Source organism: Ambystoma mexicanum, chromosome 6q, assembly GCF_040938575.1.
Source record: "Ambystoma mexicanum isolate Mex_15411 chromosome 6q, UKY_AmexF1_1, whole genome shotgun sequence".
Lineage (NCBI taxonomy): Eukaryota > Metazoa > Chordata > Amphibia > Caudata > Ambystomatidae > Ambystoma > Ambystoma mexicanum.
Genome location: NC_090937.1, coordinates 1,476,028,940 through 1,476,046,590, shown reverse-complemented (window position 1 = coordinate 1,476,046,590; position 17,651 = coordinate 1,476,028,940). Strand labels below are relative to the sequence as shown.

General features: G+C 42.3%; 1 protein-coding gene across 2 annotated transcripts in view; it reads right to left on the bottom strand.

Moving 5' to 3' along the window:
- The window catches only part of SMYD1 (SET and MYND domain containing 1), a 169,037-nt gene that overhangs the window by 126,841 nt on the left and 24,545 nt on the right, over positions 1–17,651 (bottom strand). For both annotated transcript variants that reach the window (XM_069632198.1, XM_069632197.1), the window contains exon 2: positions 4,177–4,353. In XM_069632198.1, the coding sequence (XP_069488299.1) occupies positions 4,177–4,353 (177 nt within the window). The remainder of the gene's footprint in view (positions 1–4,176; positions 4,354–17,651) is intronic.

Sequence of the window (17,651 nt, the reverse complement as noted above, 5' to 3'; positions counted from 1 at the left end):
ATGCTCACTTTCTCTTTTAGACCACCAAACAATAGAACACAGCGATACCCCTCGATTAATTCGGCCTAGCTGCACACATACCTACACTACTCCATGAACATCGCAACAGTCTTTACAACAAAGTTAAACCCTATGAAAAAATCTGCCTAGCTGCACACATAATCTCATTCACAGGCTCCACCGCCGCCAGAATGCAGACTCAAAGACCAACTACCTTGCTGCACACATTCCACTGATCTCTCACAACCACTGCATCGTGCCTAGCACTAGAATGCAGCTACTCAACCTACAAACTGCACTGGCTGCGCACATATGGAGGACACCCAAGCACTATATACTACCCTACTCTCTCCACTGACCTGGACTACGGTCCCCAAGGGCGTTCAACCCACTGTGCTTTGAGACCATAGCAATGGTATAGAAGGCACTATTTAAATGCAAAATAACATAACATAACATGTGAGAGATGCCGTGACTGCCTGGTCAATGGGTAATACACAGAGAACTGACGGCATACCTCCTGAACTATACAAAGAATTTGGAGAACATTTGCTCCAGCCTCTCCTAGATACATACCTCCATACATTCGAAAAGAGCACCCTGGCGGCTAGTATGGGGAAGGCCATAATAATCCCCATCCTGAAACCTGGGAAGAACCCACAAGCTATGGGGTCATATAGACCGCTTTCTATGCTCAACACTGACACTAAAATACTCAGCACCATGATTGCCAACCGCTTAAGCCCATTCTCCCTCAACTCATAGACCTGGACCTGGCGGGTTTCATTCCGGAGAGGACCACTTCACTGAACCTCTGCAGAATACACCATTTTATAGCCGAAGCTCAAACATTCAAAAGCAGGTATGAGTTTATGTTCCTAGATGCTGTTAAAGCATTCGGCACACTGAGGTGGCGTTGGATGTTCACCTTACTTATGCGCTGTGTTATGGGGCACACACTTATAAAATGGCTGGCATTATTATTCACAAATCCGACGGCTAGAGTTCGGATGGGCAAGACCATCTCAGAAGCTTCGGAAATCCAACAAGGTACGAGACAGGGATGCCCTCTCTCCCCAATATTATTCCCCAACACTAGCAATGGAATCCCTGGCCAGCCTACTCAAGGAACAGTATGATAACTTGGGGGGAATGATAAGATGGGAACGCCATTTGATCTCTTTATAGGCGGACGATGCCTATTGTATTTGAACGACCCGGAAACCTCCTTCCCATATATACTGGAGATATTTGATCATTTCAAAAGACTCTTGTCTACCAATAATCTGGCAAAAGTCTTGCATCTTTCCATCAGATCACTATAATCACTCACATGGCCCAAAGGTGCTAGACTGGAAACTGAAGTGGTCCCCAGGAACCTTCCGATACTTAGGGATCAAAATGTCCTGTGACACCTGAGTCACCCATGCTAACAATATAGAAAAGGCCCTCAGAGTCCTGGACGATTCTCTGGAGTTTTCGAAAAAACTTCAGCTGCCATAATGAGATATGTCACAATAATTAAGTTAATAGTCCTTCCCCGATTTCTCTATTTCTTTGCTAATTTCCCAGGCGTGGTCCCTCAGAAATGCTTTACTGCACTGGACACTAAACTCAAGAGCCTTTTATGGGGACACAATAAACATAGAATAGTGCTACACACCCTACATAGACCCACAACTAAAGGCGGTCTAAGAGTTCTGGATCTCGAAAAACTTCTACCTGGTTATGTGGCTTTCTGACGACGACACTTTAGAGGCCTGACTTTTGAGAAGCTGTATTGCTCCACACACAACGAAAGAAGCATTGTGGGTGGATGCGAATAAGGTCAGGGCAACATTATTTATCAGGACAGGAGTCCGGATGTGGCATGGGGCCTGCATTAGACTGGGATTGGAAACTCTGCAATGCACTACCCACAGACATTAGAGCAGAAAACTCACTCCTGACATTTCGTAGGAAACTCAAGACCCAACTCCTTGCGCAGTAATCTGTAACCGTATCTGTAAATATGTAAAACATCACATGTAAATATGTAAAACAGCAGATTTACTGTAACTATATGTGACATCATGTATATGTAACTAAGCCATGTATGTAACAAGCGCCACGATGCCCTAGGGCTGATGTGCGCTTTACAAATTTGAATAAATAAATAGGCCATATTCACCAGACGCGCCATTGTGTAATGGTCCTTCGCTGTCACTAAAAACCCTACAACACATACAAAGTGGTAAGTGAATGGGATTGTACTATGAGGGGACATGTTTGGGTAGGGATGGATATTTTACGATTTGAGGAGCTCCAGACTGCCCACGATATTCTCTTGGGGCAGTTTCTGACCTATGTGGCCATGGTGCGGAAAGCACAGAATGATTGGCCTGACTTACCAGGGGAACCTGATCACGATGTAATCCTCAGCATACTATATGGATGCAGTGAAGGACGTAAAAAAGTATCACCGATATGATGCTTTGATAGACAAAGTGTCTCAAACTGAACTGAGAGGCAAAGTGACATGGTAGAGGGACTTAGGTTGCACCTTCGACAAAGCAGAATGGGAAGCCATCCTTACCCAAAAACAGTATCTAGAACTCAACGGTTCAAATTAATACAAGGTAACGTGCTACATAGGGTGTACCTGACCCCCCAGAAATGGTCACGGATGTTCCCTGCTACACCCCCCGCTGCTGACCTAAATGCCAACTACTAGACGCTGACTTGTTTCATATGTGGTGGAGGTGCCCTAGAATCGTACAGTATTGGGAGAGTGTTCATAACCAGCTGTCCTTTCTGAAAACAGATATGATTACACCAACTCCCGATGCAAGGCCTCTGCTCTCAAAAAGCCAGAAAAAGTAGTCTGGGTAAAGTTTTAAGCTTGGCGTTGATTCTGGCCATTAGACGCATCACCATGGCCTGGAAAGCTCTGCAACAACTGATTACTCTGACTTGTCGCCAAGATTTAGATAAATTGGGTACAGCTAAACTCAACACACTGCTACATATACAGGGCCAGCCGTCACAAAATATACAAATGCAATGGGAGACAATCCTACTTAAGTTAAAACTGGCAACAGATGACAAACCACCATAAGGGCAGTCCTCTGCTGGTGTATCCCTTCTCTATGAGGTAGGAGTGCTAGGTGCCACTCGGCCATAACCACTTTGAAGATTGCATGGCAACCGGGTCTCTGACATGTGGGGAGCGCTTTCGTGCACGACTAACCTGCTAGCACGGGAGGAATTGGTAATATGAAGACGTCAACCGGACAGATGTCCAGGCTTTGTCACCCGGCCGAGGCTCCTGAATGAGATGAATGTCCAATGTATACTTAATATGATGCAGTAGCAATATAGCCTGACTAGTGCCCTATACCCTATACCCTAAATGCTTATAATTAATATGATGCAGTACCTGAGACCCAATGTAGCCCGACTAGTGCCCTATACCCTATACCCTAAATGCTTATACTTAATATGATGCAGTACCTGAGACCCAATGTAGCCCGACTAGTGCCCTATACCCCAACTGCTTGGTGAAACACGATGGCTGCTGTTTAATGTTGCTTGAGAAAATTGAATAAATCCATTTAAAAATAAAATGTAAGACAACACAAATCTCAATTGTTCATCAGAGGCAAAGTGGGATTTTATTTTTGGGGATTTATTTTAAGAGCTATATATTATTAGGTATATTCTTATTATTTAAGTATATAATCTTATGTATAATTTGTTTAAGTCTATAATAATATTATAAAGCATATTTCAAGTAGGTAGTGTAGGCTTAACTTACATGTGATGGGAAGGGATGTGGGAAAATACAGTTAGGACAACACAGTGTAAGGTTGTGGTTTTACATATTTACATTACACTTTGTCAGTAGTCTCGGCATGATGCAAAGGGAAAGTGGTCGCTGATTGGCACATCATTCTAAGGATAACTGTGACATCATTTGTATGGGTCAGTGTCCTAGTTTACACCATTTTATCTATAAATGTTTCCATTACTATTTAGTGCCTTTTATTTGGAGGTTGGCATCTTGTACACCATACAGAAGCCCAATGGAACACATTGTGGGCTCACGTTGTGCCTTCATTGTGGACCCACTACATGCTCACACTTGGAGCCCAATCCACAACTGCTTATTACAATATATACTGAAGTGCTCCTCACCTTATATTCTCTGTAGGCACTTTTCCAAACTTCTTGATGGCCGCACATTCACTTTTGTGTGTTGCCCAGGCATCCTTCTGGCAGGTTCGATCACAATAGTGAGCAAATTTACACTGGCCGCAGCGCTGGAGTTTCTCTTGCCTTTTGAAGCATGTGTGACACACACGATGAGTGAGGCTGAAATGAAAGGCGTGAATGGAGAGTTAATATCTGCATGTATTCACGGGTCAAACATGGAACAGAGTTTAGATATGGATAGAAAAGATCTATTGGTTGTGCAATTATTGCAATCAAGAACATGCCCTTTGCACAACGGACTGTCTGAACCCCAGGAGGTAATTTAAAGTTGACTTGTGCATATATTTATTTTTCCAACCTCATAATAAAGACAATTCTGATTGGCTTATTAAGTCTGATTGTGCATTTTGAAAGGCATTGTTGCACTTCTCATTTCAAAGAGCTGATTTCCCCATGAACACACAGTACGTGTCCTTCCTACTTGTGCATTTATTCGGTGATTGCGGAACCATGTGATACAATAATGGCAGCCTCCATCATTGTGGGCTCGAAGCACATCTTATGGACAGGCCATACCTACAAAGCCCATTCACTCAAGACCATGGTCCATTCTTGCACCTTCACTTGAGCTAACCTTGATGCAGGGGAAAGTTGTCACTGGGTGTGTGCTCTGAACAGCCGTTATCCTTCCACAATATCTGTCCCTCTTCCAGGACCGGGGTGGTGTCTAATGACTGGCCATACTTAAAGGTGGTTGTTTCCAATGTCAACCTTGGAGCTATCATGGCAGATCACTTTTGACCATCCCATTTGAAAGCGGGCAGGGATTAATGCTAGAATCATCAAGCCACAGAACACTAAAATCCATTCTTTTATAGTAAATTAATGTGCAACTAACCACTGAAAATCCTTATGTGCAGATCTGTCTCATACATATTAATTTGCGATACTGTAAATGTCTGACTGGGTTTTTATTCCTCAGTGGGTTGACGATCTTACAACTGCCTCGGGTTGTGTAAGGGAAGACGAACTATCGGGCAAGAATGGAAAATAGCTAAACACACAGAGAAAATGGAATTATTATGCAACAGGTATCATAGAAAAATCTCTTCTACTATGAAACCTCTAACAACAATTTAAAAGATAACAGGTTTACCTTAATCCCTGGGGAAGACAACAGCAAGCGTTCCCTACTGTTTAGGGAAACGTCAGACACTAACGTGCTTTTACTTTTTACAAGCAGACTTGAAAATGGCCGACATAGAGTTGTATTGGTCTGTTCAGCTCAGAGCTTCATGTCCTGGTTCGCTGACAGGACAGCACCAATGAGAAGCTGCTTGAAATTTCAGAGAAGGAGAATCATGCGATGATATGAAATTGCAAGCTCTGATAAAGGGATTCACCTATCCATACGTGAAGTAAATTGCAACTCTGGATAAAGCCCACATTGCTATCACTATAAAATCAATAAATGGAGAGAGGTTCTGGTGCACTTGGCAATAGCAACTTCGGGTGCTAAAACTGAAGTTGCTGGACACATTCATGGATTATTTGCCCAGTTCAAAGTGAATTTGCACTGCTGAAAAGTGACTTTGCACTGCCGACACAAACCCTGATTCATGGAACCGTGCAAAGTGTACTAATGCAGTGCAAAGTTCGGGCAAAGTCATTTTGTACTGCAAAAATGACTATGCACTGACTTTGCCCAGATTTTGCACAGCAAAAATACACTTTGAACTTTTCCATGAATCAGGGTTTATGTCGGCAGTGCAAAGTCACTTTTCAGCAGTGCAAATTCACTTTGAACCGGGCAAATAGTCCATGAACCGGGCCCTATGTCTATAACAGGATATACTTCTCCAGGCCCGGCCTTAGGGGGGGCGAGCCGGGCGACCCCCCGGGGCGCCACGCCCCCCAGGGCGCCATTAGCCCCGCCACGCCAGCTTATGCGAGTCTTTCAAGGGCTTCCCGGAGCTGGCGTAGCGGGAGAAGGCGCGGCAGACGGGCACATTAAATGAGAATAGGGTTGTCACCAAATGCGCCACTCCGCCGCGGGCGCCTTCAACAACAAAAGGCGCCATTGATAGTCAATGCGCCCGCGGCAGAGGAGCGCAGTTAAGAACAATAGGATGCTGATGCACCCTATTCATAGCATTACCTCCTCCCCGGAGCGAGGAGGCTTAAAAAAAAAAAGAAAAAGAAAAAGTGACACTTCCTGGCCCCTTCCCCTGTTGAACAGGGGCGCGTGGGGGAAGAGGGGGAAGCAAATTCGCCCAGGGCGCTGCTGCCCCTAAGGCCGGCCCTGAACTTCTCCCTTGGTGGACTATAGTAAATTGTCCAGCCGCAACCTTGATTGAGTAGGTATCCAGTCATATTATCTGTGGAGAAAACATCTATTGAAAAATAGAGTAAAAAATATCGTTTTTTAAAATTACGTTTGAAAAAACATCTTTCTATTGTGATAAGCATGAAAATATGACTGGATACCATTCTAAAGTAAAGGCGTTGTGTGGGGGGTGTGGGGTTGGCTATTGGAACGGTGGTAAGGGGGGCTTGCAATTGTGTAAAGGGATCGGATGGGTAGGGTTGAGGGACTGGAACGGACAGGAAGCAGGTTTGGAGGGTGTAAATCATTTTTTTTTATATAATACATAGGACAAATGTAAGAATAATAGGCGTGGAGAATGAGGTTAGTATATTAAATAGTCTTGTTATGCCATATCCACTAGATGGCACAACATGACACAGAAACAATACACAATGGAAATGTCTATACGTTGTTTTTTCTCAACGTTATTAATGTTTCGTTTTTTATGTTACACGCTGTTTTTCCAGCAATTTAATGACCTATAACCAATTGTGTATATAACGCTTGGTGTTTTAGCATGCATTCTGAAAATAGTTTTTTGGGTGCCTCCGTTTGTTCATGAATACATTTATTACAAAATAACTGATTTTACCACAAGGACAGCTCGCATTGAGGAAAAGTTAAGGTGGTGGTTTTCATTTACTGTCAGAATGTGAAACCTCTCGTCAGTTTAAAAGTCTTCCGCATCCCGATTGCCACTTTCCCTGTGTCCCACTCCTCCTTTCTAACCTACGACCTCGAGTTAATCCTACCTGACCCTCTCCTTTTACCTGCCCTCACTAGCCGAATTGTGTGACGCAGCCCACCTTTAACTCTCCCACTTTACATGTGGTCCCCTATCTCACTCCCCGCCTCTACCCTGATATAAAGGCACCTCTTTCCTTTCCCCAAATATAATTTTGAGCAGTTTTCATTGCCAGCTTCCCGTAGGATTACTGCAGAAATCGCTCACATAAAGGAAGAAAATGCCAGCCTTTCATTTCTGAAAAGACTCAGTACTGCAATGCATCATGGGAGATATATACACTGTTTTCCGGCCATGGGAGAACCTGCTTCCATTTCTAAAGAAACTAGTGTACTTTGTTACCCCGAACCCAAAAAGTGACAGCTACAGTGCTTTGCATAAGTTATTTTTTATTTGGTGCAAATCCATCCAGTGAATTTTGTGCAATGGGTGTTCAAAGGAAATACAATTTTTCTGTCCAAAACTGAAAACAGTTCTTTTTTCTTTTCATAATAACTTTTCAACCTCTGTCCCAAGTTTGGAGGGTCATGTGCCAGACATTTTGTGGGGGGAAATATCATCCAAATCCAGCAAGCAAATGAAAGGTTATTAGCAAAGGAATGTTAGGCAATGTCAATACAAGTTGGTTCCATTATATGTTTTTTAAAGACTTCTCTCCATCTCCGTGCCTGAGGAAGTGGTGAGGTACTATGAGAGTTTGCAAATAGGCAAATAAATGACTTTGTTAACCTAATTAAGGTATCAACACATGGTTTTCTTTTGGATCAACACTCTATTCAACCCTTGGCTAACACGGTACAAACAAACTGAACCGCTATATCTTTACAGAATAGCGAGGCGCATAAACAAACCAGGCCAACACCCAGCCTTATCTATCACGAGTTCACATGCATAGAGTACAGGATTTGTCAAGGCTATTAATATGGCAGTCACGAGACAGTCTACATAATGACCCTTAGTTTCCATGCCGCAGTTCCACTCGCCGCCAGTGGTATAGTTAGACATGACAGAATATACAGCTGAAAAGTGCATTGCACGGAGATATGCTGCCACTTTACTGTGTCACGGGTTCTGTCTACCTTTGCCAGTAAAATTGGCATCAAAAGTTTCATCATCAGTTGCACAGGGCTAATGTAAGAACAACATCCTAGTAATTTTTTTACACAGAAACGTGAACATTAATCGAGCACTATTTTAGCAGTTCAATGTAACAATACAATGTAATCAATCTAGGTTACCAAAGTAGAAGGGTTGTACATGCACACACACACACACAAAAGATATTCGTTTAGAAAGATATTTGGGATTCATTTTTTGTTGCTGCGTAATTATAAACCATCGGTAAAATAGTTGCTAACACTAATGCTCATGAGTACCCGGCGAGGGGGGTGTGGCAACCTCCCAGACAATGAGAGGGCTCTCAGGACCGTTCCTAGCACGTCCCCGCTATGCGATTAGCCACCATGGAAAAGGAGAATAGACTAATTGTAGTCCCTTCTCCTGTTACCTGGTAGACATTTTCTTTGTTTATTTTGTGAAGCATTTTTTAATGTTCACAATGGAAAGGGAGAAGGGACTACGTATAGTCCCTTCGCCCTGATCCATGGAGGCCATTTCTTTATTTTTTTTTCTTGAGTTGGGAAACGGCTTTCACGTCATTTTGCAACTCAAGAAAAATTACCATTAGTACCCTATACAATGTGTTGGGGTACTAATAGCAATAGAACCCTTGGAGTGGGGCATTACCAGTCTGGTAATGCCCCGGGGCTTACGGTAAAGCCCTTGCTTCACTCAGGCTTGTAACTGATGCCCCGCGGCATTACCAGACCAGTAATGCCCCTCCCCCCACCAATATAGGTCCACATTTCCAAAGTTGGACCAATTCAATTTCATAGTGCCACATTTGTTTCCTTAATGTGCTTTAAGTTGGTTAATGGAAGTAATACTGTCCAAGAACTGCAATAGTTGCAAATTGTAATATTTGTATGGTGACACTTTCCAGACCATACCCATAAAGGGTAAAGATTGTTTTTCTTCGTTTGTGACAAGTTCTGGAAGACATGCTCATGCTCACGGCCTAGTTGATACACGTACATGTAACGATAATGATAACGTCAGCGATAGCAAATAGATTTTTGAAATGCATTGTTTGTTTAACTCTCATTTATTAATTTTATAATGTGCTACCTCTCACTGGTGCTGGTTCAAAACACCTTGGAAAAACAAAACAGGACATTAGGTACAATACAGAGGTGTGCCATTCATACAAGGAATAGGAAGTATGGGATTAGCTAACATGCCAATGCAGTTAGTTACCGTCGGTATCAGAGATCTGAACTGACAGTTTATGTTTATGCTCATTAGGTTTATATAATGCTTTAATCCAAAGCGCTTTACAGTATAACAACAAGGTACAATAAAGCAAGAAGCATGGCATGGTTGATGCTTACGCTGAGGCACCATTGGTTGCAGAAATTCGGGTTCTTTCCATGTATTCAAATTACAACAAAAGTAAAAAAAAATAGGTGTAGACATAAGTCAGGCATCCATTCCCAAAACCAAGGCACTCAAATTTGATGTTATAAGGTAATGGTTCTCATGTGGCCATGGGATGATCTGGTATAGGTGCCATTGGGAAGAGGTAAGGTTGGTTGGTTAGTGTATGCAGGTATATCTGAGTTAGATCCTCTGCTCATTGAGCCAGATGTTCACATTCCTTTTGAACCTCTTGAGGAGATAGTCTGTTTCTAAGGTCATGTTGTCATGGTGAATGTTAGAAATGGGCAGATGCCAAGGATATTGTATAGCTGGCAACAGGTGCAGTCAAGAGTAGAAATATGTTTGAAATGTGAAAGAGGGGTCAAATATCATGCTAAGATTACAAACAGAAGGTGAAAGTGGAAGAAGCATGGGGGAAAGGACATAGAGGGATGTGGACTGTCATAGGGAGAGGGGTCTGGAAAGAAGAGGATTTCAGTTTTCTATGTGCTTAAATAATGGACATGCAGAGCATCCATATTATTGTAGCAGAAAATCAGTCAGAGATAAAGGAGTGAAGCTGGTCTGTGCCAGTAAGGACTAAAGATGAAATGATTGTGGGAGGGAGAATGGTATACCAAGAAAACAGCAGAAGGCAGTTGACTGAGCAAAAGATGACACCAACGCATAGGTGGGAAGGAGCAGAGGAGAAGGACGTCCAGGATACAGATTAAATGGTTCAAGGTAGGAGAACCGGAGAGAGCAGAGCTGCAGATACCCTGTAAGGAGATTTGATGAGCAGAAGCTAGTGTGATCAACATATTGAATTTAGTGGATTGATCAAAAAGTACCAAAATAATACAAAGATGTTGATCTATTACAAGCATTGGGAATTTCTCTGGGCAGGTTTTCGTTTCTAGCATTTTAAACCTGGCTTTGCCGTTACAGAAGAGGACCGCCATATGAAACTCAGCCCTGGCCATGGCCCAAAAGGTAGCAGTCCCACCCGAACGGCTGGACCACATTACCTCTACCTGGAAATAAGCAACCGGGCAAATGTTATAGGCAGTTCTATGTGATATTGCTGCATTTTTAAGGGCAAACGCAAAAAATACTGATTCGTTTTGGACGATTTTGTGTAGCTTCAAAATACCGAAATATCACACTCTGGGAGGTGATCTGACCACCATCCCCACCCTCTTCTGTGCTGATGAGATTTCTGTGAAATCGGGGGATTTTACCCCCAAAATCTCCTTCCATCCTGCCCATCATCACTTCCCAGCCCAATGCTTTCCCCCCTCAACCTCCACCACTCACACACACACACTTTTATCTGCACCCCCGCCCCTCACTCCACACACACACACGCACGCACGCACACAAACGCGCGAAATAACGCTTACCTCACTCCTGCGACTTCCCTCACCTGGCCGCGCATGTCAGCCCCTGTGTACAGACGTGTCCGACAGGGCCACGGCAGGTTGATTTAGAAGGGACCACTTGGAGCGGTCTCCAAGCAAGTCTTTCCAAATCGATTTTCTTTTTTTTTTTAATCAAATATTTCACTTGGTATTGTTATAGGCTACTTAACTTCATCATCAAACGGAAGATTGACTTCAGAGTTACATCACCCACAGAGCCAACAAATGGACATAACCCTCTCCTCATCAGAGAAGACGGCCTACATACATCAAAAAGTAATAAAGGAACGTTTTAATAAGTCATAACATCTCTGTGTTGCAAATAACATATTTTAGGTAGTCTTTACCACTGCAGAAGTTGAAAAAGCATGTGGAAACGGGTCTTTGCCACATCCCGAAGGAAGCAGCACAGCTTGACTGCTGGGCCATGTCAACTTTCTTCAAAGAACATAAGCCGTCCAAGAATTGTACCAGCATTTTTGTTTTGCCGTCAATCTTCTTTATTTCCATGTGTGGGTCCCTTGATCATTCTGCTTTGGAAATCAAGATGCAACTCAATGATGAGGCACACGATGTCTTAAACAGGGTTACCTCAGCTGCAATTCTAAAACCGGCAACCAGAACAACAGGTACCTGTGATAATGGCACCAGAAAAAAGGATTCCCAATGAGTCCCCTGTCAGACTGCACTATAGAGCTGATAGGCCATGCTGGCAAAATTGCAAAGACAGATATCCTTGGCGTATCCTTGGCTTATATGTTCCTTTATGTCTGATGGCAGTCTGCTGATCAAGGCCCACAGACCTTTGGTCTAGGTCTGTGGGTTTCTGGCAATAGCAAGTGGGGGGCTTGCCCTTCCGGTGGACGTCACAGCTTGTACTAGGGGTGAAAATGATTCCTCACAGATGGCTCTTTGTGTGAGTATTAGAGAATGCACTTGGATGAGGAATTGGAGGTGGCTAGCCAGATTTCTCTTTAGTACAGGGAATGGATGCCCTGGCCTGAGTAGCAATACTTCTGTGCTGCAGCCAAGGAAAGGAAACTTGACTACATTCAAAAAAGCACTAAAGACCATTCTGTTTTCTTAAGTAATTGTATCTATCTTAAGAATTGTTAACTCGCTGTTTCACCCTCTCTTTCCCTCTATCAAGCTGTCTCCTCTGCGCCCTGATGCGTTATCAAGACTCTGCAGTTATATTGTCTCTGAAACAGCTTCATTTGGACCCATTCAGCAGAAAACTATTAAAAAACCTGGCACGGTGATGACATCATCACAAGAGTCCAAGGTTCGCCACCCCGTCCCATCAGGTAGAACTAATCGTTGCCATGAAGGGGAGCACCGAGTGTCCAGCCACCATTTTGTACCACTTGCCTCTGACCAAGTCCCATCTGGCTTAGATGCCTAAATGGTGGGGGGCAGGGGACACATCGGAAGTGAGGTCACGAAGAAGAGGCGTTATAAATTAAAATATATACTAGGTCTTGCATTTTTACAGTATGTTTCAAAAATAAGGATTTCCAGAGGGTCCGAACGAAAAGGTACGACATTCGTGGATATCTGCCATCGTTCCCTTCCTTTATGTGCCCCAGAGCACCACTCCAGGGCGACAGGAAACGGCGCCTTTATTTATTTATTTCATTTTTGTTCTCTTTTCTCACATACTGGGGAGCCTACTCTGGGCCCTGCTGGTAACACTGCAGTCTCGCAAGTGTTTCACTGATTTTGTGTATTTTTTTATAGTCTGCTTGGGACATAACATTGTTGAGCCGCCACAAAGCTCCACTCGGCAGTGATCTGTGTTTGTCTTCTGCAGTTAGGCATGGATTGCTGCACACACATGTACATATAATGGGTGGAGGCGTGGGCATTTCTGTTAAGAGGTGCGACAGGTGGATGACTGGAAGGGGGAGGATGCTTAAAACTTCATGCTGTGGGGGACCATGGCAAGTGAATGGTTTTATTTTAAAGGCATTTTCTTAATTTTTTTTTCAGCAGTCTTTATTGTAATGTTGGAAAATACAGCATTGTGGGTGTGGAGTGGAAGAAAGGAAGGTCCCGGGTATGCTGTTTGAACTTAGTATGTGGGTGAGTATGGGGGTGTTGTTGCACAGGGTGACTTCGACCCCTGATTCGTACACCCTCTAATTCACGCAAGCAATCTTTGGTCTGTAAGGTGTCTGCATAAATGAAAACGGACTTGAGCGCAATCGGTCTCCTAGGGTGTTTCTGGTATTATTATTTTTAAAAGCTAACCGAGTATCAGCATTGACAACAGGGTAACAAATGATTGCTAAAACACTGGGTTTATAAAAATGCGACTATGCATTATTTATATGACACTTAGATACAAATACATTTGCATAGAACATTGCAAAGATAATTATTATTGCCCAATCGCATCACATAGACATTTTGTACACCTAGTAAGAAGGAAAAGCTGAGTTGTATCGCACAGAGTTCAGCATCAACCGCACAACCTGGTGACTGAGAAGTGTATCTCTCCAGATAAAGCGCCTTGAAGTGCTTCATCACTGTGTTCGTGGAATGGAGCGAAGTCAATTCTAAGTGTTTAACCCATAAATCCTACTCTTGATAGCGCCCCTGTGATATTAAGCTCTCCACTGTGTGATGATGAAGAGTAGATTTGCACATTTGCTGTTGCCCAGGCACACCGAAGTTGACACACCGCCTCTCCCTTCTCCATCACTCATGATCTGTAGTCACTGTGTACATTTGTACACGAGTTTGTAGACCTGCAATGCTTCGAGTGTCAAGCTCCATATCAGCTAGGCACAGGAGCCACCACCATTTCCTTCTGGGAAGGCCACACAGCTCTAACGTGGCTTGCTCAGATGGACACATTTTATCTTTTAAACCGTTGGTTTTGATGATCTTTTTTTGATGTTTTGGAAACCCATAAATTGAGGGACAATTCTGAAGTTTTCACTTTAGATTTGATGGATAAATTGTGGATACAGGTGACCTAGAACATACATATAACATATTATCTAAGTTATTTTTTGTTTATGTGAGAAGGAGAATACTAATTTTCTGTTTTGTTCCTTTCTCTGTGTTTTGAGTGTTTTCTTTCATTGTTTGAGTTATGCATATGTCACACAATGATGACTTCTGGGTATAGGTTTGTCCTGATGACGCACTAGTGTCTGAAATGCATTGGCATTGAATACACCACCATGGGTCTGCTTTTTCTAGCTGTATAGTCTGCATTAAAAGAAATGGAACCATTGTACATGACGTTTAGAAGGATTCATTTGTATAAGAAATAAAAATATACACAACTAGTGTGATTCTGTCTTTTTGGCACTGATTGTGAGCATGTGGTTCTCTGAAACCTTCTCAGTGATTTTTGCTGTTTAACAACTTAGAGTCCAGAGTACACTGGGCCGATTCGGAAGTGCTTCTTTAAGTCATAAACTATCCATTTAGAATGTATGTTTTACGAACAGGTGGTGCCCACCTTTCCCAGAGTTCTTTGACCTTTTGGTTTGGCGCATAAAGGGTGGAGCCACACCAAATCACAATGTGTCCTATAACGATACTGAAGCTGTAACTAATAAAAGGGCAGAAACATTTGGTTTTTCCACAGAGGAGGCAGACGCAATTTTGGATCTTATTAAATAAACTACTTCATTTATATCTTCTATACCAGGTGATCCAACTAAACAGATCTAACAGTTCGAATGCATGTGATAACTCTTATTAGATATTATAAAAATCAACAGATTCCTAGGGTTCTAAGAATACAACTGAGACCGACATTATGTAGAGAGAATAAGGAGGGTGTAATACCGTGGGAGCAGGTACTCAACAAATGCTCCCGGGATTTAATAATACTCACAATCCAAGAGCCTACAAAGAATTTGGACTCGATAAATCAAGAAATATAGAATTAATTAAATGGCATTCTTGGCAAAGAGGAATTAGATCAGAGTCTTCTCAATATTGACGGTAGATTGGAATCTTATACACAGTAGTTCGAGATATAAAAGTATGTTTATTTTAAGGGGGACACATATGATTACCTCAATAATACAATTTATACATGGATGGATAAGATAACACAGACGGAAGGGAGCTCTTCCAATGCATCTAGCTCCAATTCAGAGACAGGACCAGACACAAAGAAAGAAATGATCAACACTGGATTGGAAACTCCTACAGTCAGTTCACTCACAGTTTAATTCACATCTGCGTCTTTTTAGAAAGAGGCAAAGGGGACAGATTAAACAGAATAAGCATCTGCAAAACAAGGGTAACTACGAGGCAACATATGAGTTAACCTAGTAGTGAACTTATCAAAGCGAACACATAAACCTAAAGAAATTAACACTTACAGAAGAGGTTGAGTTTTGTGGCAACACATAGCTCCTTGCTATTTGATAACAAGGTTGAACTTTTTCAATGTATTTGTAAACTGAAGCTAAGAGTGTTCTTTAATGAGAATATAGAAACATCCACATATATGAATGAATAAATTGAAAACAATATAATTGAATTTAAGACTAAAAGCAGGTTTTGCCACCTATTAATTTCTCTTCTGTGGGCATTTCCCACAAAGCTATCCTCAAAAATCTTGACAGGATTTCCTTGAAACAACCAAGGTTTTCTAATTTGAAAAGACACAAGCTCACATTGATCTGAGAGCTGTACATTGATCGGGACCTGCGGATTAGGGCAGTGCTCTAGTACTTATGAAGGTTCTATGTTCTTACATTGGCAGGTATTCTTTCACTGAGTTGTTTGCTGAAAATGTTCAGGCAAAAAAACGAATCGAATTTGTTTTAATATATATTTGGGGGGATACCCCCCCAAGCCCTTACTGAGTTATTGAGTAGGGCAGAAGATCAAGAAAAGATAAATCCCAACACCAAAGGATTTGTGTTTACTACCCACCCTAAGGTGCTGACATTCTATCTCTTTCTGAAGATACACAAACGTCTCCCTAAAGCACCAGATAGACCCATAGTGGCAGCCACCAGAAGTAGTCTTCAACCATTAGCTATATGTGTTGATCATTTTCTGCAACCTCTGATAGAGAAGACGCAGACCTACATTAAGGATACAACACATTTTATGCAAATGCTCAATCAGATTGGTTTCCAACAGGACTCTATCTTATTCACAATTGATGTTAAGAGTCTTTATACCTCCATTTCACATGATTTGGGGATGGAAGCGGTTGAATGGGTCCTACTACAAGAAGGACTCATAGGTGCCTCAAAAGAATTAATTATGTGTTTATTGACTTTCATTTTTGAAAATTCCTATTTCCGTTTTGGCAAACAGTACTACCTACTATGGTATGGTACTTGTGTATGGTACTTATGTAGCTGGCAAATCCATGGGGGCTACTATGGCTCCTGTTTATGCTAACTGCTTTATGCATAATATTGAGTATGATCACATACTACACCGCCCGGTATGGCACAAGTATTTGAGATTCTGGGTCAGGTTCAAGGAGGATATGTTTGGCATGTAGAAGGGAAATACCGAATCACTAAAGAATGTCTTGACATACATGAACACGATTGACCGTAGGATCCTATTTACCTCAGAGATGGGCAAACCAATAATTAATTTTATTGATGTGAAGGTCACACCAACAGAGGCCGGTTACTATACAAACATCTTTCGTAAGTCGATGGATAGGAACAACCTGCTGCACTGTCTCAGTTTCCATCCCCCATGCTTGATAAAAAAAAGTCCATACTCAGCTTTTGATGGTTATGTGGATTGTAAGTGAGGATGATGACTGAAGAAGACCATTTGAAATAATGACCTGTAAGTTGATGCAAAGAGGCTATTCAGCTGATGAGGTCAACGCATAAAGGGCTAAAGTAGCGCCATATGAGGAGAATAATGTGTTACAACAGAAACCTAGAGATAAGGTCAAGCCATCATTAGTGTTTGTATCCAAGTATACAATACAGAACAAGAAGATTAAATCCACCATTCATAAACACAGGAATAATTTGACAGGTGACTCTACGGTAGAACATCTGTTGCGGGAGCGCCCAGTATTTGCAAACACCCGGATCATCACTTCAGAGACCGTGTAGTTAATACAGACCCAACTGGGCAACCAAATATTCAAAACAAGAGTACTGGTACTTTCCCCTGCATGCACTGCACCAACTAGAGAGAAGAGCATCCTTCGAAGCTATGCGACATGCAATACTAAGGATGTTGATTATGCCATCAAATGCTCGTGACATGAACTATATTGGTCAATCAACATGTCCATGTAGGCTCTGCTGGAATGAACATAGGTAAAACATTTGGACAAAGAATATGCCCTCATTACGAGTTTGCCAGTATCCTGGCAGTAATTCTGCCAGGATACCGGCAACTGGTACTACCGTTTACGGCAGTCAGTCCGGTGGAATTACTGCCAGATTATGAGTGCCTGTGACTATGGTAAATC